Raw genomic sequence first — 27,487 nt, 5'->3', positions numbered from 1 at the left:
CATGAGTAGATTTGATCAAACAGTATTGCAAACGTTTTGTAGCGTCATTCGTCCACTGAGGTTGCTAAAGAAACGTCAAAAATTTCAGCGGACTTTCAACAGGCATTTTACGGCCTGAAAGCTGTGATAACCAATGCTCCTGTGTTAGAGAATTACAAGGGACTCTGTGATCAGATTGAACTAAAGTATCTGACTTTAAAGAGAAATGCCGAGGCGTAGAGAAATGGACGGATCGTGCAAGGACCTTCTTGTTCAAAGAGACTGTCAATCGAGAAGGATTTCAGTTGGAGGAAGAAGAACGAAAATGGACTATATTATTATACCTGTTTGTGTGTGTTGTTTTTTGAAACACAAAAGTATATTTACTGTGTGCATTTCTTAAAGGGTGATGAAAAGGTGCAAAATGAAACCATCTTTAAGGTTTTCTTTTCGTTTTTTATTCTCCTTTTTCACATTTTCTCCCACATTTACACCCATCAACAATAAACAATAGTCAGCAAGATATGTCAGTCCCCATAATAACAACGATCCCATCCACCCACCAACCCCCAAACCTCAGCCCACATGTTTACATAAACAAATGACAAAAAGGAATCAGGGATTACCCATAGTCAACCTTAATCTACACAGCCCCCCTCCCACCCACCCCCAACTAATGTTCGATGTTATCCAGTTCTTGAAAGTGCATAATAAATAGTGCCCATGACTTGTAGAACCCCTCCGAGCTTCCCCTCAGTTCGAACTTAACCTTCTCAAGGGTCAAGTATTCCAACAGGTCCCCCCGTCACGCCAGGGCACTGGGTGGAGAGGCTGCTCTCCATCCCAGCAGGATCTGCCTTCAGGCAATCAACGAGGCGAAGGCTATGATATCTGCCTCCGCTCCCGTTTCCAACCCTGGCTGGTCCGACACCCCGAATATGGCCTCCTGGGGACCCGGGTCCAGTTTCACATGCACCACCTTGGAAATTACCCTAAACACCTCCTTCCAGCACTCCCCTAGCTTTGGACAGGACTAAAGCATATGAACGTGATTCGCGCCCCCCCCCCCCCCCCCCCCCCCGCAACGCTCACACACATCCTCTACTCCTTCAAAAAATCGGCTCATCCTCGCCCTCGTGAGGTGCGCTCTATATACCACCTTCAGCTGTATCAGCCCCAACCTCGCACATCAGGTGGAGGCATTCACTCTCCGGAGCACCTCACACCAGACCCCCTCCTCTATAACCTCTCCCAACTCTTCCTCCCACTTTGCTTTGATCCCTTCCAGTGGTGCCTTATCCTCTTCCAGAATAGCTCCGTACACTGCTGACACTGTCCCCTTCTCCAGTCCCCTTGTCGTCAACACCTTCTCCAGCAATGTGGAGGCCGGTTCCTCTGGGAAGCTCTGTATCTCCTTCCTGGCAAAATCCCAAACCTGCATGTACCTAAACCCTTCTCCCTGCTCCAGCCTATACTTCGCTTCCAGCTCCCTCAATCCTGCAAACCGACCCTGAAGAAACAAATTTTTAGCGTCTTAATCCCCTTCTCTTCCCATTTCCGAAAACTTCCATCCCACCTCCCTGGCTCAAATCTGTGGTTCCCCCGAATCAGCATTTCCCTTGACACTAAACCCAACCCGAAGTGTTGGCGAAACTGCCTCCAGATTTTCAATGAAGGTATTATTACCGGGCTCCCTGAATATTTCCCCGGAGCTATCGGGAGCAGCGCTGTTGCAAGTGCCTTCAGCCCCGACCCCCTGCACAAACTCTCCTCCATTCTGACCCACTGAGAATCCACCCCTCTGACCCAGCTCCGCACTTTCTCCACATTCGCCGCCCAGTAGTAGGACAACAAGTTTGGGAGACCCAAACCCCCTGCCTGCCTTCCCCTCTGTAGCAGCACCTTTCTCACTCTGGCCACCTTCCCTCCCCATATGAATGAGGTAATCCTTCCCTCAATCTCCCTGAAAAAAGACTTTGGCAGGAAAATCGGTAGGGATTGAAAAATAAACCGGAATCGTGGCAACACATTCATTTTAACCGCCTGTACCCGACCTGCCAGTGATAGAGGAAGGCAGTCCCACCTTGCCAGATCAGCTTTCACTCTCCCCCACCAAACTAGTGATGTTGTACCTGCGAAGCCTCCCCCACTCCCGGGCAACTTGCACCCCCAGATACCTAAAATGAGTCCCTGCTCTACGGAATGGCAGCCCCCCCACCCCTGCCCCCCACCACCGGCCGAGACAACACAAAGTACTCACTCTTGTCCAGGTTCAACTTGTACCCCGAGAAAGACCCAAAAAAACCATCTTTAAGTTGATGGTTTTTTTTTCTTGCAGGGGAAGTGGCATGTGAGAGTACCTTTAAGAAATGGGTCTTTAAGAAATGGGTCTTTAAGTATTGTACCTTTAAGAAATAGGTGTTTATCAGTGATGTCAGAGTGTGGGTGGACTAGCACTAGCGTCGGGGTTTTCACTCGATTTGCACTAGCGTCGGGGTTTTCTTTGTTCCTTGGGATTTCTTTTTTCTTCAGAGCATTTGCTCGAGGATGGCTGGTTTGGGGAAGTGGTGTTGATGGGCGGGGGGGATGGGTCAGAGGGAACAATAAGTGGGAGACTTGTTGCCGCCCGAGTCGAGAGTCACCAGGCTAGCTGGGTGAGCTGGTCTACGGGAGCCAGTTTGGGGGGGGGGGGTGTATCTAGCTAGTTTATGGCAGGGTTAGGTTACATGGTGTTGTTGCTAGGGGGGGGAAGGGGGTTAGTTGATCTGCTGACGAGGGAGGGATTTGGGTTGGTAACATGGAGGAGGTCAGAGGTGGGGGCTACCAGGAGGCGGGCCAGGGGAAGCGCGACACGGGCTAGGGGCGACCCCAAGAAAGGAGATGGCTGATCGGCGAGGCGGGGGGGCACGGTGCCCCTCAACCAGATTGATCACCTGGAACGTTAAGAGGGTTAAACGGGCCAGTAAAAAGGGCACGGGTGTTCGCGCATCTGAGGGCGCTGAAGGCGGACGTAATAATGCTTCAGGAGACTCATCTGAAGGTAGCTGACCAGGTCAGATTAAGGAAGGGCTGGATTAGCCAGAGCTTCCTTCGGGGCTGGACACTAAAACCAGAGGGGTCGCGATTTTGGTTAACAAACGGGTGCAATTCGAGGTGGGTAGTACAATCTCGGATGGGGGAGGCAGATTTGTCATGGTGAGTGGTAAGCTGGAGGGGATGAGGGTAGTTTTGGATAATGTATATGCCCCAAATTGAGACAATGTGGATTTTATTAAGAGACTGCTGGGGAACATACCTGACCTGGACTCGCACAAGCTGATTATGGGAGGTAATTTTAACACAGTCCTTGACCCCGGCCTAGACCGGTCGTGTTCAAAAACGGCTATGGTGCAGGCAATGGCAAAAGAACTGAGGAGGTTTATGGAGCAAATGGGGGGGGGGGGGGCTGATACATGGAGGGCTAATCGGCCGACGGGGAAGGAGTTTTCGTTCTATTCACATGTTCATAAGGTGTATTCCCGAATCGATTTTTTCATCATGAGCAGGGATTTACTGGCGGGGGTGACAGACTTCACTATTATTTATTTTGTTTTATTCGATTTGCACTAGTGTTTCCCCTGGCCCGCCTCCTGGCAGCCCCCACCTCCAACCTCCTCCATGTTACCAAACCCAAATTTTGGGGCAGAGGAGTCGCAGACCCAGGAGATGAAGCTTAAGTGGGAAGAGGAGCTCGGAGGTGAGATAGAAGAGGGCTTATGGGCGGAGGCATTGAGCAGGGTAAACGCGACTGCAACATGCGCTAGGCTCAGCCTGATTCAATTTAAGGTCGTCCACCGGGCCCACATGACAATGGCCCGGATGAGTAAATTCTTTGGATTAGAGGACAGGTGCGCCAGATGTTCGGGAGGACCAGCGAACCATGTCCACATGTTCTGGCAGGGATTCGCGGACGTTATGTCCCGGGTACTGAAAACAAGGGTGGTGATGAGTCCAGAGGTGGCAATTTTGGGGGTTTCGGAGCACCCAGGAGTCCAGGAGGAGAGAGAGGCTGACATTATGGCCATTGCTTCCCTGGTAGCCCGGCGCCGAATTCTGCTGCCATGGAGGGACTCGAAGCCCCCGAGGTCGGAGGCCTGGCTATCGGTTATGGTGAGCTTTCTCAGTCTGGAGAAAATTTAAGTTTGCTCTGAGAGAGGGTCTCTGTCAGGGTTCGCCCGGAGGTGGCAACCATTTATTGACTTATTCGAGAAAATTAATCGTTGGCGGGGGGGGGGGGGGGGGGGGGTTAGGGCCACGTAGATTAGGGGGGTAGTTAGGCGGGTTCTTGTAGGAGGGGAGCTGATTTTTGCACTATGTTGATTGTTCTTTGCACATTGTTTTGTGTTGTTGTTTACTATGCCAAGTTCCTCAATAAAATTGTTTATCAAAAAAATAAATAAACCGAGAGGAAGTATTAAGGGGTTTAATATTTTTGAAAGTGGATAAATTCCTAGGCCCAGATGGAATGTATCCTAAGCTGCTACGGGTAAGGAAGAGAAGAAATAGCAGAGATTCTGATTATTATTTTCAAATCCTCTCTGGTTACAGAGATGGTGCTAGAAGACAGTCAGTGCTGTATGATTGCTTAAAAATGGAGAAAAGAATAGACCGAGTTATTACAAGTCAGTCGGTGGTGGGAAAAGTATTGAAAAATTTCTGAAGGACAGGAAAAATCTTCATTCAGAAACACTTGGCCAGAACTTTGGGAAGCAGCAATCAGAGTTGGATTGCAACCCTGCTCATTTTTACTTACCCACGTCAGGAGCTACACATTTCTCTCCCGCTCTTCCATCCCAGGCCGGATAATAAATGTGCAACATACCTGGTTCCTGAGGCCTTCCAGTGCAGGGAAGCAGCATGGGGAAGTGAAACTATAGACCCCTAAAGATGCCTCAACGGGTAGATAAAGTGGTCAAGAAGACATGCAGGATACATGGCTTTATAAGCCAAGCAGGGAGGTTATGTTGGAACAATATAAAAACTGTTCAGGCCATAGCTGGAGTATTGTTTGCAGTTCTATTCACCACACTTTCGAAGATATGCACTAGCGAGGTACAGATTTACAAACATGGGCCGAGATTCTTCGATCCCGCGGCCAAGTTCTGACGCCACCGTCAAAAGCGGCGCGAGCCACTCCGGTGTCAATGGGCCTCCAGGCCCAGGTATTCACCCGTTCCCAGGGGGCTAGTACGGCGGCGGATTGGTGTCCGCTGCTCCAGCCGGCGCGAGTTCACAAATGCGTGTGGGTTCCCGTCTCCTCGCCGGCCCCCGGGCAATATGGCAGAGCCCTACAGGGGCCCGGCGCGGAGGAACATAGGCCCCCCAAGGAAGTAACCCGCCCGCTGATCAGTAGTCCCCGATTGTCGGCCAGGTCACCCCTGGAGTCGGATCCTTCCCGCCCCCCCCCCCCCCAGCCACCAGGACGGCCCCCGCAGCCAGAACTCCGAGGTCCCACCGGGTAGGACCATACGTAACCTACGTCAGCGGGCACTCGGCCCGTCAAGGCAAGGAGAATCAGCGGGGGGGCGCTTTCAACGGCCCCCGACCAGCGCGGCGGCGATCCCGTGGGCGCCCGAGAATCGGCAGGCTGGCGTCAGAGTGGCGTGGCGCAATTCTCGCGCCCCACCAGTGATTTTCCCACCCGGCGGGGATCAGAGAATCCCGGTCATGGTGCCTCAGCTTGATAATTTTAGTTATGAGGAATGATTGAATAGACTCTAGTTGTTTCCTCTAGAACAGAGGAGGCTGAGTGGAGACTTAATTGAAGTGTTGGAAACCATGAAGGGTCTATATAAAGTAGACAGGGAAGCCCTATTCATTCCCCTTGGTTGAGGGGCAGTTATTTGGGGAAAGAGGTATGAGGTTTACAGAAAGTTCAAGGGAGGTCTAGAACTCTATCTGAAACCATGCTGCAGATAGAAACCGTAACAGTTCTTGGATATGTTTTTGATATGCCGTTGCCTAGAAGGCTGCAGATGAAAAGCCAGGAAGTGGGATTAGGCTGAATGGTTCCTTGTTGACCCCATGTAGACATGATGGGCCAAAAGGCCTCCTTCCATGCTGTAAATTTGTATAATTCCAGCATTGCCGAAAGTAATTTGAAATTGCAAATGGACAAAATAGGACTTCAACTAACTACACTGGAGGAAAGCTGAAAAGCATTACACCCTTTCAGGAAACCCAATTTATTTTTCCATTTACTTTATTCTGGTCCTGATTAATACAATGTAATGATTTGTGATTCTATTGTTCAATTTAACATCTCAAAGATAGTTAATTAGATTTCACCATTGGCAAGTTGTAAAATTGAATTTTTTTTTTTAAATTGAAGGCTGACACCTGTAAAGAATATAATTTTTGCCATGGAAGGGATTCCTGCACCCCTACATGGACTGGCCTGCATGTTACTCAAGTCCCTTATTAAATAATTGACTTCATGCCATTCTGAAGTTTCCTGACAAACTACTGAATTAGGAATATAGTCCCTCCAGCTCTATCCCTCCCCTATTCGGGTTCACCAGGAATGCCTGGCTCTTGCCCAGGTTGGGTTTGTAGCCCAAGAAGGCCCTGAAATCTTCCAGGAGCTTCATGATTATTTTCAGGCCGTTCTGTGAGTCCAAGATATAGAGGTGTAGAGGAGCAGGTCATCTGCATAGAGTAAAACTCTGGGCTCTCTGCCTCCTTGGATGCCCTTCCAGCCTTTCGCGTCTCGCATCGTGATCGCCATGGGTTCGATTGCCAGGGACAGTGGACATATTTTCAAGTTTGTGACTTTTCTCGTAAGGTTTCCTTCCTTTCCTTTAGCTCCACCTTCTTCCTTGTTGAAGAGGATTTTACCCTTGGCTCAGCCTGGCAAGGGGTCTGTTACGGACCAATATACCTGTATTCTCTCGTTGGATCTCGCCCCACTGAATGGGGTGAGGGCAAGTTGGGAGAGTGAGCTGGGTCCAGTACTTACTAGTGAGACTTGGAAGGAGGCCCTTTACTACACGTCCTCTGGTGGCCAGTTGAGCCTTATTCAGTTCAAGGTGTCACACAGGACGCACTTGACCAAGGCAAGGATGTGGGTTTTTTCCAAACATGGAGGAAAGATGTGATCGATGTTCACTTGCCCCAGCTAACCATAAGCATATGTTTTGGTCCTGCCCCAAACTTGCAAGCTTCTGGGCTTCCTTATTTAGCACTATATCGGAGATCATCCACGTAGATTTAAATCCATGTCCATTGGTAGCCATATTTGTGGTTTCAGATTCACTGGCGTTTCACTCTGGGTAGGGGCAGTGATTGTTACCTTTGCCTCACTGATAGCCCGGAGGTGAATATTGCTTAGTTGTAGATCTCCCATTCCACCCAGTGCATCTGCCTGGATGGACGATTTCATGTCATTCCTACACTGAGAGAGCATTAAATTTACCATCAGGGGTTCAGTAGGGAAATTCTAACTGAGGTGGCATCCATTTATTTCCTTTTTTAAGGATCTAGACACCGTCAGCTGTTAGCGGTTTAGTTATCGTGTTTAAGTTTAATTGTGTTTTTGTTTCATATTTGCTTGTAATTTTTGTTATTGCACTTTTGCGTTTTCGTTGGTTGATTGTTATTTTATTATGTTTTTTTAAAAAATTGAATAATGTTAGCATTGTAATACTTTGATCACCAGTTAATTTATAGCTTTGCATGTCACTCAAACAGGGGAATAACTGTTAATACTGTGCCATCAGAAGTATATGTGATTTGTATATTAGATTAAATCTTTTTAGATGGACGTGTCTTTCTGAAATAATTTGAATGTTTATATTCGTAACAGTCTCTATCCTCCTTCTGTGAATTCCATTTCTTACATTTATTCTTGTCTTTAACAACATTTGGAACAAAATTGCACAATGTGAAATATTTATAATGTTGTGCAAACACCTAAAAGCCTCAATCTGCTGTTGACTGTGATACGAGGACCTATTCATCAAATTGCCTGTGTTTCCAGTTATGATTTATTGGCCTTATGTTCTTTCCTCAGAGTTCATTATTTTTGCTGTTAGATCCTGTAGTGTTTGCAGCCCTATTTAAATGCCATACATTGAAAAAGTAACACATTTCTTAACTTGTTTTGTGTTTCAGATGAAATTGTTGAACTTGTACATTAAACGTGCACAAACTGGTTCCAGCACAAGTGGCTCAGCGACAGACCTCACTGGTCAAAGCTAGAGATGGCAGCTATTTTAAAATGGGTCTTCTGGGGACAAAACAACCAGTTTTTCAAGATCAGACTCTTCTTTGGAACTTGATTCATCACAGCTGTATACAACAAATGGCTCCCCTCAGCCTGCATGTGACTGTTGCACCAGAATTTATTCCAGATCAGAGGAAACAGTATTAGTCAATCCAGATAAAACTCAAATCAATTCTCACTCAGACTCCTCTGTGTTTCTTCTAATTAATGTTTACCAGTGTTACAGTTATATGAATAAAATGCTAATTATGATTAAAAAGGAATGCTTTAAGCTTCAGAAAGATTTTTTGCTTCTATCCAGCAGCATTACAATTTCCTTTTACTTCATAATTTACTTCTGGTTAGATACAAATCATCAGTAAAGGATAAGCCTCCAGTAATTCAGACCAGAACTAGATTGAAGCAGTAACAAACTGCCTTGTTTTAGGTGCATGCTGCCATAACAAAACTTTAGGGATTGTAACTTAATGTTGTGCAAGGCCTGGGGCTGGAATTGTCTGGTTTTGCCAGTGCTACTTGTCTATTCACCAATTTGCTCTGTTGTTCCCCCAATAAAAGTAACGTAAACTAAACGGAAGAAAGCTAGAAGAGCTGAGCATTCCTCAGCACCAGCGAGTCATCTCTATGTCCTATTTCTCAGTAGTAGGTTTAAGTGGAGAGGTGCAAGTTTCATGAGACTTGTACCATTACCAAATGGAGACATGCCATCATCCCTTCTTCAAGCAGGGTGCATCGGAGTGGAGTGCTCTACACAAGCACACTCAGTATGTAACTTGTTTATATTTAGTATGTGTTTCTAAAGTTCTAGTAAAATGCACACGTTTATCAGGTAGGAAAGCCTATGTGGCAGCTTTAAACTCAGCAGTAACTTTAAATAAGTAGAGAACAATTGTGGTGATGACGCTACTGACCTACTTATCTGTGATGGCTTGTTTAAATGTTCCAGGAAGCTTAACATCAATAGCTACTATGTGTATGCAGTACAATGTGAAGGTCATAAGATATTGACAATGTCCATTGGGAAAGCAAATAGATGGATCATTGTGGAGATGTCAGCACGTTGCATTTGTGTTCTTTCTACCTCTTTTGCAGACAGGTATTCTTTCAGCCTACTAACATAACTTACACTTTATTTAAAAAATCAAGTCTACTACCTTTACCTGGTTGCGTAATGACTAACATTTGTCCTAAGTCAATATGGAAAAAGCTTTGTTCCCAATTGTTCTGTGATGGTGATGCTCGTGGAACTGGACATGTGAAGTCCAAAACTAAAGTGAATGCATCTGGTAAAATTGAATCTCACTGGAAAAGCAAAACACAATCAGGCTGTTGTTTTGCTGCTGTTAGGGAGTTGCCGTTTTTTGTTTAATGAGAAATTTGTAGAAATGTATTTTAAGATTTTAAGCGAGTCTTTTATCTGTTACTGGCTTTTTTTAGCACCTGCATCAAGGATATAGTGTCACGTGAATGTTTATTTGGTTTACACTGTATTATTTGATGTATTTATAGTTATGTGCTTACAAATGTGCATACACTGGCAATAAACTGTATATAACATTACTAACTTGTTCTTGAGTCACTGAAGTTGATTCTTTTGTCAATGCTTTTGTGAAGTTTTGATAAAGACTACAACCAGAGTTAAACTAAGAAATTCTAAGTGACCTATGTGAAACATGATGCCACTAATGTCGTGTCAACGTGATGGAGGAAATGTGTGCTTTGTGGCATATTGGTATTACCATCAATGTTCTTCTACCTGATGTCCTTTTAAATTACTTCAGTTGGTTCTTTGGTTCAAATGACTGTACTTTAGCTTTGATGCAAGTCTGAATCATTTAAACATACAGTCACTTGGTAGTACGGAGCTTGAATATTGGTGAAAAGAGAGACATCTCGTTGAAGCTTTTCATCTTGCACTCATCAAAAATGCCATATTTCAACTGATCGTAACTTATACTGTAAAAGAAAAGGAGTGCTGATTAGTTGGCAAGTCAAATCTGGCCGAGAAATTGTCATGGAGAAAGCAGGGGCTGTTTAGCACAGGGCTAAATTGCTGGCTTTGAAGGCAGACCAGCAGCACGGTTCAATTCCCGTAACAGCCTTCCCGAACAGGCGGCGGAATGTGGCGACTAGGGGCTTTTCACAGTAACTTCCTTGGAGCCTACTTGTGACAATAAGCGATTTTCATTTCATTTTTGTTCAAGGGGATCTCTAGTTCCCTATGTTTTCAGGTAATTCAAAAAAGATGCAAGCTTTGAACATATTCTTTTTTCCTGCAGAGAATGGGCCCCTTCGTGTGAATGTTGTTTTGAACAAGTGTAAATAAGCTGTGGTATGAGCTCGACTGAATCTCTTAAATTAGTTGTTGGTGTAGCTGTTAACCGACTCCGGATTGTCAACAAGTGCTACCCAATTATGGAACCACATCTAACTGTAAACATTTTATTAACAACCCCAGTCATTGGGACATATGGCAATGCACTTGCATCGCACTGGCACCATGATTCACACACAACTTTGTTCAATTATGTGGTAGGCAGAACCTCTTTTTGGCATGACAGCAGTATCCAGTTAGTGGAAAATGTCTATTGCATCACCACAGCATAATAGCAGTGTGAAACAGCTTCTTAACCTGTTCTGCCTACCATGCAACTGATCGAATCAGATAACATGTTCTTTCTATAGCTGTTCATAATAGGCAGAGTACCCACCATACTCAACAGCCCGAACTTACAAAACCTAAAACAAAATATCTGTTGGAAGGAATTCTGCAATTGGGTAGCACTTGCTGAAAAACAAATTTAGGATTATCAGTCAAGCTCAATGTGGCTCATTTACGCTTGCTACGTAGCCTCACCAATGACCTGCACAGTTGTATCAAATATTCTATACTCCATCCCCTTTGCAATAAAGACTAATATTCCGTTGGTCCTTCTAATTATTGCTGTACCTACATTTCTTTTTAAATAAATTTCGAGTACCCAATTAATTTTTTCCAATTAAGGGGCAATTTAGCGTGGCCAATCCACCTAGTCTGCACATCTTTGAGTTGTGGGGGTGAAACCCACGCAAACACGGGGAGAATGTGCAAACTCTACACGGACAGTGACCCAGAGAGGGGATCGAACCTGGGACCTCGGTGCCGTGAGTCAGCAGTGCTAACCCACTGCGCCACCGTGCTGCCCTTGCTGTTCCTACATGGTAACATTTTGTGATTCACGTATAAAGACTCCCAGGTCTGTGTGCAGTCTCTCTCTAATTAAATAATATTCAGTTTTTCTTTCCTCCCAGCAAAATGGACATCCTCACATTTTCCCACATGATATTCCATCTACCAAATTGTTGCCCACTCGCTGAACCTATCTATATCCCTTTGCACTATTTGTATCCTCCTCCCAACTTGCTTTCCCACCTATATTTTGTATCATCAGGCAATTTAGCTATTGTTACGACCCCTTTGAGGGTCAAGGATTGTGCTCCATACGATTCCCCCCTTATATAGCGGAGTATGAACTCCCCCGGTAATTGAGGGTGTGATTTCCCCTTAAGAAGGGTAAACCACTCCGCATACAAAACCCAGACCTGGGTGCAGGTTAGAGTGGGTGGCCCTTCGGCGAGAGGAGCTGTAGTTTCATTATGTGTGCATACCATAATAAGCCTGTTGTTCATTTCAACCGTACCGTGTATTCCTGTCGTGTCTCCCGTTGAATTCTACAGCTATGATATACTCAGTCTCTTCATCCAAGTCATTAATGCAGATTGTAAATAGTTGAGCCCCTAGCACTGATTCCTGTGACACTCCTGTTAGCCAATTGTCTCTCTATACATGCTAATATATTAGCCCCAAAGCCAGGATTTCTTATGTGGCACCTTATTGAATGCCCTTTGGAAATCCAAATCCTCTATATTTACTGGTTCCTCTTTATCCATCCTACTTGTTACATTCTAAAAGGACTAGAGGACATAGGTTTAAGGTGAGAGGGGAAAGATGCAAAAGGGTCCAGAGGGGCAATTGTTTCACACAAGAGGGTGGTGAGTATCTGGAACGAGTTGCCAGAGGCAGTAGTAGAGGCGGGTACAATTTAAATTTTATCTATTAAAAAGCATTTAGACAGTAATATGGAAAAGCTGGGTATCGAGGGCTTTGGGCTAAATGCGGGCAATTGGGGCCAGCTTAGTAAAAGTGCTTAGTAAAAACTGGGCGGCATAAACAAGTTGGGCCGAAGGGCCTGTTTTCATGCTGTACACCTCTGACTCTATAAATAAATTTGTCAGACACAGTTTCCCTTTCATAAAACCACTTTGACTGCTTGATTGTATAATGATTTTTTTAATGTCCTGCTGCAACTACTACTCCAGGTAACATGCTTGATTATTTGAGAGTCACCAAATCCCAGCTTTGTTCCATGATTTAACTCCTGGGCAGCATGAGAAGGCAGGGCAATCAAGTCTACCTCAATGGAATGGGTATAAAACCATGCTAATTTGGCATTGTTCTTAACCATACATTCGTCAGCTGAGGTAAAGCCGATCCATCCCTCTTCTGCTACTGCTTCCTTAACAATGGATTCCAGCATTTACCCAGTGACAAATGTTAGGCTAACTGGCCAATATTTCCTGCTTTCTGTCTCTCTCCTTTCTTGAATCGAGGTGTTACTCTTCGGTTTCTCCAGGATCTAGAGAATTTTGGAAGATTGCAAGCAATATATCGACTATCTCTGCAGCCACTTCTTGTGACACCCTAGAATGCAGGTCAAGGGGACCTGTCAGCCTTCATTCCTGTTTGTTTTCCCATTACTTTTTCCTCTAATCATAGAATCTTAAAATCATAGAATTTACAGTGCAGAGGGAGGCCAATACTCACTTTAGATCTTTAGATGCTCTCCATCTTTTTATTTCGAAGAAACTTCCTGTCTTTTTACATTTTTCTTGCTAGTTTGCGCTCATATTTTACTGGTAATCTCTCCTGCTTTATTGTTTTTTTTAAAGTCATTATAACTGGTCATTTCTCCCTCTTTACAGCTCTTTTAGTTGTCCTTTGCTGGTTCCCAAACTTCTGGCCTCTCTCTAATCTTCACAGCATTGTGTGCCTTTTCTTTCAATTTGATACCATCCTTAACTTCCTTCATTAGCCACATATGATGCAAGAATCTTTCTTAATGGATTATATCTTTGTTGCGGCTCATGAAATAACTCCTTAAATGTCTGACATTGCTACTGTACCATCTTAACTACTTTCCCATCCATTGTAGCCAACTCTGTCTTCATTCTTTTTTAATTCCCTTTGTTTAAATTTATGATACTAGTTTCAGATACATGTTTCTCACCCTCAAACTGACTGTGAAATTCTGTCACGTTGTGATCACTCTTGCCGAGAGGATCCTTTATTATGCTTCATTAATTTCGTCTCATTACATATTACCCAGTCTAAAATGGATTGTTCTCTGGTTGGTTCCAAAACATATTGTTCTAAAAAACTGTCCTGAATACACTCTATGAATTCATTCTTACGGTACCTTTATCAATAGAATCACCCACTATTATTGCAGTATCTTTCGTACAAACACAATTTTTTTCTTGATTTATACCCTGTCCTACAGTGTAGCTACTGTTAAGGGCTGATCAACTACTTGCGCTAGGATTTCTTTCCCTTGCTATTTATTTCCACCCAAATTGATTCTACATCTTGATCTTGCAAACCAAGATCATTTCTTATTGTTGTATCGATCTCATCCTTTATTAGCAAAGCTACCCCACCTTTATTTCCTTTCTTCCTATCTTATCAAAATATCAAATAGCTTTGAATATTCAGCTCTCAGCCTTGAGCACCTTGCAAACACATTTTTGTAATGATTAACTTACCTGCCTATTTCAATTTGTGCTATCAATTTATCCATTCTGTTCTGAATGCTACATGCATTTAAATGTAAATCCCTTCTGTCTTTTTACAATTTTTCCCTTCTCTGACACTACTTGTTGGTGCACTATTACGCGTGAACACTGTGGCCCTTCCTGTCATACTCTGGTTATCATTCTCCATATCACAACCGAGGCAATTGCCTTTTCCTTTCTTGTTTACTTCCTCACCTCACATGAGCCATCCCCCTACTATTTAGCCTTAGTTATTTGGTTCACTAGGACACTGATTCCAGTAAGGTTCAAGTGAAGACCATCCCAATGTACAGCTTCCTCCTTCCCCAGTGCTGTTGCTAGTGCCCCATGAATCCCACGCCAATCTTTTGAGCCACAAATGTAATTCTTTGTTCTTAATCACCCAATGCCAATTTGCTTGTGGTTCAGATAGTAATTTTTCGTTCTGGAGACTAAGTATGGTCTTGAGTGGGAAATTCGGCATGATTCTCACTGGATGGTGAGGTGGTTTTCGTGCCTGATCTTCCACTTTTGAGTTCATTAATTATGCATCAACGAGGAGATCATAGAATCTCATGGCAGGGAGGGCAGTGACTTGGCCTCCCCACTATTATCTCATGTCGAAGGCTGCATGCACATACACATTCACTCACTGTAGGCCATGTGTTGTGGCGAGTAAAGCAATGGCCCCAAAAAGAAACAAACCTCTGTACCATGCTTCAGCAAGGCCACCTTGGGGATTCTCCTCCAGGTCATACAGGAAAGATGTGAGATTCTCTTTCTGAGGCTCAGGAGACTGACGTCCACATACCTTCTACTTGGGAGGAGGCCGCCAGGAAGGTGGCCAACTAAAAAGGACCCCCTGCAGTGCAGGAAAATGATGAATGATCTGAAGCGTCCTGCAAGGGTAAGTGAACCTTCTCCTCACTCCAAACTCTCACTCTCATAAGGGCATCAGGCAGACTGAGGGTTAAGAGTCCACAGGAATGTCACACATGATCAGCAGATGGGACATCAGTACTCAATGTCTGCCAGCCACTTCAAGATCCCCATCTCATGTTAGATCCTGTGCAAACAATGTCTTCATCCCTTACTGGGAAGGCTCAGTACACTCAGCAAACATGCATGCTTCTGAACTGTTCTGTCAACCATGGTGCTCACAGTCAATCTATCTATCTTTATGCAGGACATGTGCACCCGTAATTGGTATAAAGACGCCAAAACTGAAGGGGGTACCCCAAAGCCGAGGGCACTCACACCGCGTGAGGAGCAGGCCGAAGAGCTGGCTGGTGAAGACTGAGATTGTTCCTGCATGGAAGGCAAGATCAGACTTCCCACAACAAGCTTGTTAGGCTCCATATAGTATTCGTCAACAACTTGCGGATGAGTGTGAGTGACCTGTAGTGCAGGAGCCTGCCTAGTCAATCATTAGTTATTTATTTTCTCCATCTCAGCCACCAGCAAGAGAAGGTGGAGGAAGGCCTCCAGCAAGTGCCCCAGACCACCTCAGATGATGACACTGAAGACCCATCTGATGATGCCCTGCCCCTTGCACCAGCACACATACATGAACCTTGGTGGGTCCTTGTTCTATAGCAGGCTCAGTTTCGCATTCTGGATATTGCCTCATGGTCATGTGTCCACAACAGGTGGAGGCAGAGACAGTCGAGGTCTCTGACACTTGTTGAAGGCCAGGCCCCTGAGAGTCTGAGTCAATGATGAGTCTGTGAATCAGCCCCGAGAGAAATGTTGCCAATTTAGAGACCGGCTGGGGAACATCAGGCATGGTTGTCAGAAGCCATCACCGGACTGGAACGAAGGCTGGAGGAGACTCCATGTTCTGACTGATAGTGGCTCCAGCATGAGAGCACATTGAAGGATGGTGGCTGCCTTGGAGACCCAGGTCCAGCAGAAAGCACAGTTTCTGCCATGTTTGCTTAGCCCTGCAAACCATCACTCTAACACTGGATGTGTTCCAACTGTAGCCAGGCGAGAAAGGGATGGGGCACATCAACCTCTCTTCAGGTGCCTTGACTCCTCTTCTGGCACCCAAGGGGAGGAGAAGCGCCAGCCAGAGACCCCAAGGGCATCCCAAGAGTCTCTGCCTGGGGGCATCTACCCAGAAGTCTCCTGTTGCTCCAAATGCCCTCAGCCTGTGTCTCCGTCAACTCTAGCAGCTCAGGCCAAGGAAGGTGCACCTGCCCTGCAGCAGAAGACCCTTAGCAGACCAGGGCCCTCGAGGCCTTGTCATCTAAGACAACAGGGTACAGCAATCAGCAGGCTGCCATCACCTTTGCAGATGTTTCACCTAGGTGTAGTGGTAAGGTAAGAAAAATTAAGATGTTTTGAATGCATGCTTATGGCACAGGTGTTCATTCATTGTAAATAATCTGCACTATTGTAAATAGATTTCACTTTTATCCCTCCCCAAGTCTCTAGTATTGAGTGGCTAAATTGATGTGACCCAAGGTCCCACGTTCATTCAAGTTTACCAAATTACCCCCATTATATGATGACTGTGAGGCTTTGGTAAAAGTATTATTCATTATCAGGTACCAGAGGCCTTTCATGCCTACCTGCAGTGTTATTCTCTTCTGCTTTTAAGGCTGAATATTACTTCTTTATTAGTTCCCACCCTCCCCGTGCATGACAATGAATGAAGGAAGTTGGTTGCACTCAGTGACAGTTGAAATGTCAGGAATAAGTGTACTCATCCTAATTTTCATAGAATCCCCAGTGCTGAAGAAGGCCATTCGGCCCATCATGTCTGCACCAACCCTCTGAAAGGGCACCCTACCTAGCCCACTCCCCTGCCCTATCCCTGTAACCTCATCTAACCTGCACATCTTTGGACTGTGGGAGGAAACCCACCCAGACGAGGGGAGAATATGCAAACTCCACAGTCACCCGAAGCTGGAATTGAACCTGGATCCCTGCTACTAACCACCTTGCCGCCCAATTACTTGAACAGCTACCTAACGTTGCTTGACAGAATCACTCGTAGAGGTCGCAGGATCTGGAATTCATTACATGACTGTGCGATCAGTGACTTAGGATTCATAGGAAGGATTAACCTTTGGGAGATGTTGTGACAATGTTGAGGACTGTAATGATATAAAAGTGATGCTCCAGCAAATTTATATAAGTGCTTATCAGTATTTATGAAGTTATCATTGAGTGCTGTGTCAAAACTGACTGGACCACGTCTCTCACAAATGCCAAGGCAATCCAGAACGTAAACTTGGCAGGCTTTTGGCGAATGAACGATAATGAATGTTTGTCAATGATCAAACAGTGGTCCTATTGAACCATTCTGAAGAGCAAGCTAACATAACGTGTACCTGTCATGCAACAGATCATTGCATCCTGATGTCCGTTGGCACCTTGGGGCTCGGTATCAATGTTGTGTACTCTGCATTAATCATGCGTGAGAGCTCACCTTTGGAGATGTGGTGCTGTCCAGATGTAGCTCTGTCTTCAAATGGTCAAGCAATAACGATTGACAAATTATTTTCCTCTTTAAATTGCCTTGCTGAGCTTCTGCCAGACCGGCATGAGTGCATCTCCGTGTTGTTACAACACCCTGTGCTAGAACGTAGTCAATTCCAGCCCTCCTTGACCTGGAGTCCCAACACAATTGAATTAACCAATAATTCTTAGAAAAGTGCCCAAAGTCTTTGGCCCTTGGCTGCCCAATAATTAGAGTCACCAGGTTTGAAAATTTAAACACAATTACTTTTTATTTACAGCAAGAACTATAATGAAATGTGCAGCAAATACAACTGGTTAACTATTATCTAATTCCTAATCCCCCCACTTTAACTCACCCCACCCTCTATATATACACACACACAAGACAGACAAACAGAGAGGGGAGAAGGGAGATGTAAAATAATAGGTAAAGTAAAAAAGATAAGTCTTTGTTTCAGATGTTTGTTTCCAGCACACCTTCCTTTAAACCAGCTTTCAGGTCAAGATTTCTGCTTTCCAGTCTAATGATTTTCACTGTAGATTCATTCAGGTCTCTGCAGTTTCAGAAATACAGCAGCTTTCGACTTCCGGGTGCGGCGATGACCAGCTGAGTCGCACGTTTCGGCAGCTCCCGGTGGAAAGGACTTTTGGGCTCTTAATAGGAGCCCCAACGGCAATTTTAACGGCTAAAAACACTGTGCGGTAAACCAGAAGGGAATCCCCCCTGGACACGGATGGAAAAAGGAGAGGAAAGTGGCCGGATTGCGGTGGATCCTCTAGAGCAGCGGCCAGGAAGGCAGGCACAAAGCAAGATGGCGTCGGAAGGAGGCAGTTTAATATGGGGCCCTGACCAACAAGAGTTCCTGCGGCGTTGCGTGGAAGAACTTAAAAAGGAGATGAAGAAGGAGCTGTTGGCCCCGATATTACAGACGATTGAAGGGCTAAAGGAGGAGCAAAAGACCCAGGAGTAGGAGCTTCGGGTCGTGAAGGCAAAGGCTGCTGAGAATGAGGACGACATACAGGGCCTGGTGGTGAAGACAGAGATGCACGAGGCACAACACAAAAGGTGTGTGGAAAGGCTGGAGGTGCTGGAGAATAATGCGAGGAGGAAGAATTTAAGGATTCTTGGTCTTCCCGAAGGTGCAGAAGGGGCGGACGTCGGGGCATATGTGAGCACGATGCTGCACTCGTTAATGGGATCGGAGGCCCCGACGTGCCCGTTGGAGGTGGAGGGAGCCTATCGAGTTATGGCGCGAAGACCGAGGGCTGGAGAAATTCCTCGAGCCATAGTGGTGAGATTTCTCCGATATAAGGACAGAGAGATGGTCCTCAGATGGGCAAAGAAAACTCGGAGCAGTAGGTGGGAGAACGCGGTGATCCGCGTATATCAAGATTGGAGTGCGGAGGTGGCGAGAAGGAGGGCAAGCTTTAATCGGGCCAAGGCGGTGCTGCACAAAAGGAAGGTTAAATTTGGAATGCTGCAGCCGGCAAGACTGTGCGTCACACATCAAGGGAAACACCACTACTTTGAAACGGCAGAAGAGGCGTGGACATTTATTGTCGAGGAGAAACTGGAATAAGCGGGCTAGAAAAAGAACGTTTGGGACAAAGTGGTGGGGCGAATATGTGGGGTGAAGAGGGGGAAAAGGGGGAAGAGATGATTTCCCAAGTTGTTAATCCTGCGACCCTGTAACTTTTCTCTCTTCCCCATGTCGTGGCGGACGGGGGGGGAGGGAGGAGGAGGAGCTGGGGGCGCCGGCCATTGGGGGCGGGGCCAAATGGGAAGCGCGGGCTTTGTTCCCGCACTATGGTAATCATGGCGGGAACAGGGAAGCAGGAAGGAGGGGGCCTCGCACAGTGGGAGCCGAGGTCACGGGGGGAAGCCGAGGTCGGCCAGAGTTTGCTGACTTCTGAGAGCAACATGGGGGGTGCAATTACGCTAGTGAGGGATCTGGTGAGGGGGGGGGTTAACTGGGTTGCTGCTGCTGGGGAGAAGGGGGAGCTGGTATGGGGTGGGGTGGTCGGGGCGGGAGGGCGCCGTTGGGGGGAGATACGGCTACATGGGAACCGGGTGAGGAGCTGGATTGAAAAAGGAGATGGCTAGTCGACAAAGGGGGGAGGGGGGGGGGGGTAAAGAGCCCCCCAACCCGGCTGATCACGTGGAATGTGAGAGGGCTGAACGGGCCGATAAAGAGGGCACGGGTACTCGCACACCTAAAGAAACTTAAGGCAGATGTGGTTATGCTGCAGGAGACGCATCTGAAACTGATAGACCAGGTCAGACTACGCAAAGGATGGGTGGGGCAGGTGTTTCATTCGGGGCTAGACGCAAAAAACAGGGGGGTGGCTATACTAGTGGGGAAGCAGGTAATGTTTGAGGCAAAGACCATAGTGGCGGACTTCCGGGTGCGGCGATGACCAGCTGAGTCGCACGTTTCGGCAGCTCCCTGTGAAACGGACTTTTGGGCTCTTGATAGGAGCCCCAACGGCAATTTTAACGGCTGAAAACACCGTGCGGTAAACCAGAAGGGTGTTCCCCCTGGACACGGATGGAAAAAGGAGAGGAAAGTGGCCGGATTGCAGCGGATCCTTTGGAATAACGGCAAGGAAGGCAAGCAGAAACCAAGATGGCGTCGGAAGGTGGAAGTTTCATATGGGGCCCTGAACAACAAGAGTTTTTGAAACGCTGCGTGGAGGAGATAAAAAAGGAAATGAAGAAAGAGTTGTTGGCCCCGATATTACAGGCGATTGAAGGGCTGAAAGAGGAACAAAAGACCCAGGAGCAGGAGCTTCGGGTCGTGAAGGCGAAAGCAGCAGAGAATGAAAACGACATACAGGGCCTGGTGGTGAAGTCGGAGATACAGGAGGCACACCAGAAACGATCTGTGGAGAGGTTGGAGGCACTGGAAAATAACGCAAGGAGGAACAACTTGAGGATTCTTGGCCTTCCTGAAGGTGTGGAGGGGGCGGACGTCGGGGCATATGTGAGCACGATGCTGCACTCGTTAATGGGAGTGGAGGCCCCGACGGGTCCGTTGGAGGTGGAGGGAGCATACCGAGTTATGGTGCGAGGACCGAGAGCAGGAGAAGCTCCCAGAGCCATAGTGGTGAGATTTCTCCGTTTTAAGGATAGAGAAATGGTCCTTAGATGGGCTTAGAAAACTCGGTGTAGTAAATGGGAGAACGCGGTGATCCGCGTCTATCAAGATTGGAGTGCGGAGGTGGCGAGAAGGAGGGCGAGCTTTAATCGGGCCAAAGTGGTACTTCACAAAAAAAAGATAAAGTTTGGAATGCTGCAACCGGCAAGACTGTGGGTCACATATCAAGGGAGGCACCACTACTTTGAGACGGCGGATGAAGCGTGGACTTTTATTGTAGAAGAAAAATTGGAATGATTGGACTACGAAAATGAACGTTTGGACAAAGTGGTGGGACGAGTGGGGGGGGGGGGGGGCGAAGACGGATTGTATGATTAATCCTGCGGTATGGTAACTTTTCTTTCTCCCACAGGTGGTGATGGGGGGAGGTGGGGAGGGAGAGGAGATGGGGCGTTGGCCATGGGAGGCGGGGCCGAGGGAGAGGTGCGGGCTTGGTTCCCGCGCTATGATAATTATGGCGGGAATAGAGAAGCAGGAAGGAGGGGGCGCCGCACGGGGCGAGCCGTGATCACGGGGGGAAGCCGAGGTCAGACAGAGTTTGCTGACTTCTGGGAGCAACATGGGGGGAGTAATTACGCTAGCGGGGGGGGGGGAGGGGGGAATTACTGGGTTGCTGCTGCTGGGGAAAGGGGGAGTGGGTGCGGGAAAGGATGGGCGGGGGGGGCACCGTCTGGGAGAAATACAGCCGCGTGGGAACTGGGCGAGAAGCTGGAAAAAGATGATGGCTAACCGGCAAGGGGGGGGGGGGGGTGGGAAGCCCCCCAACTCGGCTGATCACGTGGAACGTGAGGGGGCTGAACGGGCCGATAAAGAGGGCACGAGTACTCGCACACCTTAAGAAACCTAAAGCAGGTGTGGTCATGTTACAGGAAACGCACCTGAAACTGATAGATCAGGTTAGGTTGCGCAAAGGATGGGTAGGGCAGGTGTTCCATTCGGGGCTGGATGCGAAAAACAGGGGGGTGGCTATATTAGTGGGGAAGCGGGTAATGTTCGAGGCAAAGACTATAGTGGCGGATAACGGGGGCAGATACGTGATGGTGAGTGGCAAATTACAGGGAGAGATGGTGGTGTTGGTAAACGTGTATGCCCCGAATTGGGGCGATGCCAATTTTATGAGGCGAATGCTGGGACGCATCCCAGACCTAGAGACCGGAAAGCTGATAATGGGGGGAGACTTTAACACGGTGTTGGAACCAAGGCTGGATAGGTCGAAGTCCAGGACTGGTAGGAGGCCGGCAGCAGCCAAGGTGCTTAAGGATTTTATGGAGCAGATGGGAGGGGTGGACCCGTGGAGATTCAGTAGACCTAGGAGTAAGGAGTTCTCGTTTTTCTCCTATGTCCATAAAGTCTATTCACGCATAGACTTTTTTGTGTTGGGTAGGGCATTGATCCCGAGGGTGAGGGGAACGGAATATACGGCTATAGCCATTTCGGATCATGCCCCACACTGGGTAGACTTGGAGATAGGGGTGGAAACAAGAGGGCGTCCACCCTGGAGAATGGATATGGGACTAATGGCGGATGAGGGGGTGTGCTTAAGGGTGAGGGGATGCATTGAAAAGTACTTGGAACTCAATGACAATGGGGAGGTTCAGGTGGGAGTGGTCTGGGAGGCGTTGAAGGCGGTGGTTAGGGGGGAGCTGATATCAATAAGGACACATAAAGGGAAGCAGGAGAGTAAGGAACGGGAGCGGTTGTTGCAAGAACTTTTGAGGGTGGACAGACAGTATGCGGAAGCACCGGAGGAGGGACTATATAGGGAAAGGCAAAGGCTGCATGTGGAATTTGACTTGCTGACCACAGGCACTGCAGAGGCACAATGGAGGAAGGCGCAGGGTGTACAGTATGAATATGGAGAGAAGGCGAGCAGATTGCTGGCACACCAATTGAGGAAAAGGGGAGCAGCGAGGGAAATAGGGGGGGTGAGAGACGAAGATGGAGAGACGGAGCGGGGAGCGGAGAGAGTGAATGAAGTGTTTAAGACATTTTATAAAAAATTGTATGAAGCTCAACCCCCGGATGGGAGGGAGAGAATGATGGAGTTTTTGGATCGGCTGGAAATTCCCAAGGTGGAAGAGCAGGAAAGGATGGGATTGGGAGCACAGATCACGGTAGAAGAAGTGGTGAAAGGAATTAGGAACATGCAGACGGGAAAGGCCCCGGGACCGGACGGATTCCCAGTTGAATTTTACAGAAAATATTTGGACTTGCTCGCCCCGCTACTGACGAGGACCTTCAACGAGGCAAAGGAAAGGGGACAACTGCCCCCGACTATGTCAGAAGCAACGATATCGCTTCTTTTAAAGAAGGAAAAGGATCCGCTACAATGCGGGTCCTACAGACCAATCTCCCTCCTCAATGTAGATGCCAAGGTCTTGGCCAAGGTAATGGCAATGAGAATAGAGGAATGTGTCCCGGGGGTGGTTCATGAGGACCAAACTGGGTTTGTGAAGGGGAAACAGCTGAACACGAACATACGGAGGTTGTTAGGGGTAATGATGATGGCCCCACCAGAGGGTGAAACGGAGATAGTAGTGGCGATGGATGCCGAGAAAGCATTTGATAGAGTGGAGTGGGATTATCTGTGGGAGGTGTTGAGGAGATTTGGGTTCGGAGAGGGGTATGTTAGATGGGTGCAGCTGTTGTATAGGGCCCCAGTGGCGAGTGTGGTCACGAATGGACGGGGATCGGCATATTTTCGGCTCCATAGAGGGACAAGGCAGGGATGCCCTCTGTCCCCATTACTGTTTGCACTGGCGATTGAGCCCCTGGCGATAGCGCTGAGAGGTTCCAAGGGATGGAGGGGAATACTTAGGGGAGGAGAAGAACACCGGGTATCTTTATATGCGGATGATCTGCTACTATATGTGGCGGATCCAGCGGAGGGGATGCCAGAAATAATGCGGATACTTGGGGAGTTTGGGGATTTTTCAGGGTATAAATTGAACATGGGAAAGAGTGAGCTGTTTGTGGTGCATCCAGGGGAGCAGAGTAGAGAAATAGAAGACCTACCGTTGAGGAAGGTAACAAGAGACTTTCGTTACCTGGGGATCCAGATAGCTAAGAATTGGGGCACATTGCACAGGCTAAATTTGACGCGGTTGGTGGAACAGATGGAGGAAGATTTCAAGAGATGGGATATGGTAGCATTGTCAATGGCAGGGAGGGTGCAGGCAGTTAAGATGGTGGTCCTCCCGAGATTCCTTTTTGTGTTTCAGTGTCTCCCGGTGGTGATCACGAAGGCTTTTTTCAAAAGGATAGAAAAGAGTATCATGGGTTTTGTTTGGGCCGGGAAGACTCCGAGAGTGAGGAAGGGATTCTTACAGCGTAGTAGGGATAGGGGGGGGCTGGCACTACCGAGCCTAAGTGAGTATTATTGGGCCGCTAATATTTCAATGGTGAGTAAGTGGATGGGAGAGGAGGAAGGAGCGGCATGGAAGAGATTAGAGAGGGCGTCCTGTAGGGGGACCAGCCTGCAGGCTATGGTGACAGCCCCATTGCCGTTCTCACCAAGGAACTATACCACGAGTCCGGTGGTGGTAGCTACACTGAAGATTTGGGGACAGTGGAGACGACATAGGGGAAAGACCGGAGCACTGGGGGGGTCCCCGATAAGAAACAACCATAGGTTTGCCCCGGGGGGAATGGATGGGGGATATGGAATGTGGCAAAGAGCAGGTATAACGCAATTGAAAGATCTATTTGTGGATGGGAAGTTTGCGAGTCTGGGAGCGCTGACCGAGAAATATGGGTTGCCCCAAGGGAATGCATTCAGGCACATGCAATTGAGGGCTTTTGCGAGGCAGCAGGTGAGGGAATTCCCGCAGCTCCCGACACAAGAGGTGCAGGACAGAGTCATCTCAAAGAAATGGGTGGGGGACGGTAAGGTGTCGGATATATATAGGGAAATGAGAGACGAAGGGGAGACTATGATGGACGAACTAAAAGGGAAATGGGAAGAAGAGCTAGGGGAGGAGATTGAGGAGGGGATGTGGGCAGATGCCCTAAACAGGGTAAACTCGTCGTCTTCGTGCGCCAGGCTAAGCCTGATTCAGTTTAAGGTATTACACAGGGCACATATGACTGGAACACGGCTCAGTAAATTTTTTGGGGTGGAGGATAGGTGTGCGAGGTGCTCGAGAAGCCCAGCGAATCATACCCATATGTTTTGGTCATGCCCGGCACTACAGGGGTTTTGGATGGGGGTGACAAAGGTGCTTTCGAAAGTAGTAGGAGTCCGGGTCGAACCAAGCTGGGGGTTGGCTATATTTGGGGTTGCACAAGAGCCGGGAGTGCAGGAGGCGAAAGAGGCCGATGTTTTGGCCTTTGCGTCCCTAGTAGCCCGGCGCAGAATATTGCTAATGTGGAAAGAAGCCAAGCCCCCGGGGGTGGAGACCTGGATAAATGATATGGCGGGGTTCATAAAGTTAGAGCGGATTAAGTTCGTCCTAAGGGGGTCGGCTCAAGGGTTTACTAGGCGGTGGCAACCGTTCGTCGAATATCTTGCAGAAAGATAGATAGGGGAGAACAAAGAAGGCAGCAGCAGCGGCCCAGGACTTGGGGGGGGGGGGGGGGGGGGGAGGGATGGGGGGGGATGGGGGGGGGGGGGGGGGTGGCCTGAGACAAGGCAGTTGCCAATTAGGGCTAGTTTTTATTTTTTGTTATTTAATATTTATTTATTTGTTGTTGTTTTTGTTTAAATTTAAAAAAGGTCATTATTATCTGTATTGTTACAATGTTGTGTAAAGGATGCACAATGTACTGTGTTGGTTGACCAAAAATGTTCAATAAAATATTATTTAAAAAAAAAAAAAAAGAACGTTTGAACAAAGTGGTGGGGCGAAGAGGGGGGTTAAAAAGGGGGGAAAGAGGAGTTTTATGTACTAATCCTGCGATGTGGTAACTTTTCTCTCTTCCACAGGTGGTGATGGGGGGAGGAGGGGAGGTGGAGGAGATGGGGCGTTGGCCATTGGGGGCGGGGTCAAGGGAGAAGCGCGGGCTTGGTTCCCGCGCTATGATAATCATGGCGGGAATAGAGAAGCAGGAAGGAGGGGGCGTCGCACGGTGCGAGCCGAGGTCACGGGGAGAAGCCGAGGTCGGCCAGAGTTTGGTGACTTCTGGGAGCAACACGGGGGGAGTAATTACGCGAGCGGGGGATCTAGCGGGGGGGTGGGAGGGGGGAATTACTGGGTTGCTGCTGCTGGGGAGAGGGGGGAGCTGGTATGGGAGGGGATGGGCGGGGGGGCACCGCCTGGGGGAGATACAGCTCCGTGGGAACCGGGTGAGGAGCTGGAAAAAGGGGATGGCTAATCGACAAGGGTGGGGGGGGTAGGAAGCCCACCAACCCGGCTGATCACGTGGAATGTGAGAGGGCTGAACGGGCCGATAAAGAGGGCATGGGTACTCGCACACCTTAAGAAACTTAAGGCAGATGTGGTTATGTTACAGGAAACGCACCTGAAACTGATAGACCAGGTTAGGCTACGCAAAGGATGGGTGGGGCAGGTGTTCCATTCGGGGCTAGATGCGAAAAACAGGGGGGTGGCTATATTAGTGGGGAAGCGGGTAATGTTCGAGGCAAAGACTATAGTGGCGGATAACGGGGGCAGATACGTGATGGTGAGTGGCAAACTACAGGGGGAGACTGTGGTTTTGGTAAACGTATATACCCCGAACTGGGATGATGCCAATTTTATGAGGCGGATGCTAGGACGCATTCCGGACCTAGAGATGGGAAAGCTGATAATGGGGGGAGATTTTAATACGGTGTTGGAGCCAGGGCTGGATAGGTCGAAGTCCAGGACTGGAAGGAGGCCGGCAGCAGCCAAGGTACTTAAAGATTTTATGGAGCAGATGGGAGGTGCAGACCCGTGGAGATTTAGCAGACCTAGGAGTAAGGAGATCTCGTTTTTCTCCTATGTCCATAAAGTCTACTCGCGAATAGACTTTTTTGTGCTGGGAAGGGCGTTGATCCCGAAGGTGAGGGGAACGGGGTATACGGCTATAGCCATTTCGGATCACGCTCCACACTGGGTAGACTTGGAGATAGGGGAGGAAACAGGAGGGCGCCCACCCTGGAGAATGGACATGGGACTAATGGCAGATGAGGGGGTGTGTCTAAGGGTGAGGGGGTGCATTGAAAAGTACTTGGAACTCAATGATAATGGGGAGGTCCAGGTGGGAGTGGTCTGGGAGGCGTTGAAGGCGGTGGTTAGAGGGGAGCTGATATCAATAAGGGCACATAAAGGGAAGCAGGAGAGTAAGGAACGGGAGCGGTTGCTGCAAGAACTTTTGAGGGTGGACAGACAATATGCGGAAGCACCGGAGGAGGGACTGTACAGGGAAAGGCAAAGGCTACATGTAGAATTTGACTTGCTGACTACGGGCACTGCAGAGGCACAATGGAGGAAGGCACAGGGTGTACAGTACGAATATGGGGAGAAGGCGAGCAGGTTGCTGGCACACCAATTGAGGAAAAGGGGAGCAGCGAGGGAAATAGGGGGAGTGAGGGATGAGGAAGGAGAGATGGAGCGGGGAGCGGAGAGAGTGAATGGAGTGTTCAAGACATTTTATAAAAAATTATATGAAGCGCAACCCCCGGATGGGAGGGAGAGAATGATGGGTTTTTTGGATCGGCTGGAATTTCCCAAGGTGGAAGAGCAGGAAAGGGTGGGACTGGGAGCACAGATCGAGGTAGAAGAAGTGGTGAAAGGAATTAGGAGCATGCAGGCGGGAAAGGCCC

At 47.9% G+C, this 27,487-nt stretch overlaps 1 protein-coding gene across 32 annotated transcripts in view; it reads left to right on the top strand.

Moving 5' to 3' along the window:
• The window catches only part of clasp2 (cytoplasmic linker associated protein 2), a 666,501-nt gene extending 656,699 nt beyond the window's left edge, over nucleotides 1-9,802 (top strand). For all 32 annotated transcript variants that reach the window (XM_072467277.1, XM_072467285.1, XM_072467284.1 and 29 more), the window contains one exon: nucleotides 8,131-9,802. In XM_072467277.1, the coding sequence (XP_072323378.1) occupies nucleotides 8,131-8,217 (87 nt within the window). In that variant the 3' untranslated portion in view covers nucleotides 8,218-9,802. The remainder of the gene's footprint in view (nucleotides 1-8,130) is intronic.
• The last annotated feature ends 17,685 nt before the right edge of the window (nucleotides 9,803-27,487 follow it).

This window comes from Scyliorhinus torazame, chromosome 11 (genome assembly GCF_047496885.1).
Source record: "Scyliorhinus torazame isolate Kashiwa2021f chromosome 11, sScyTor2.1, whole genome shotgun sequence".
NCBI classification, from domain to species: domain Eukaryota; kingdom Metazoa; phylum Chordata; class Chondrichthyes; order Carcharhiniformes; family Scyliorhinidae; genus Scyliorhinus; species Scyliorhinus torazame.
The sequence above is the reverse complement of the archived record's forward strand: the minus strand, read 5'-3'. Positions and strand labels throughout refer to the sequence as shown.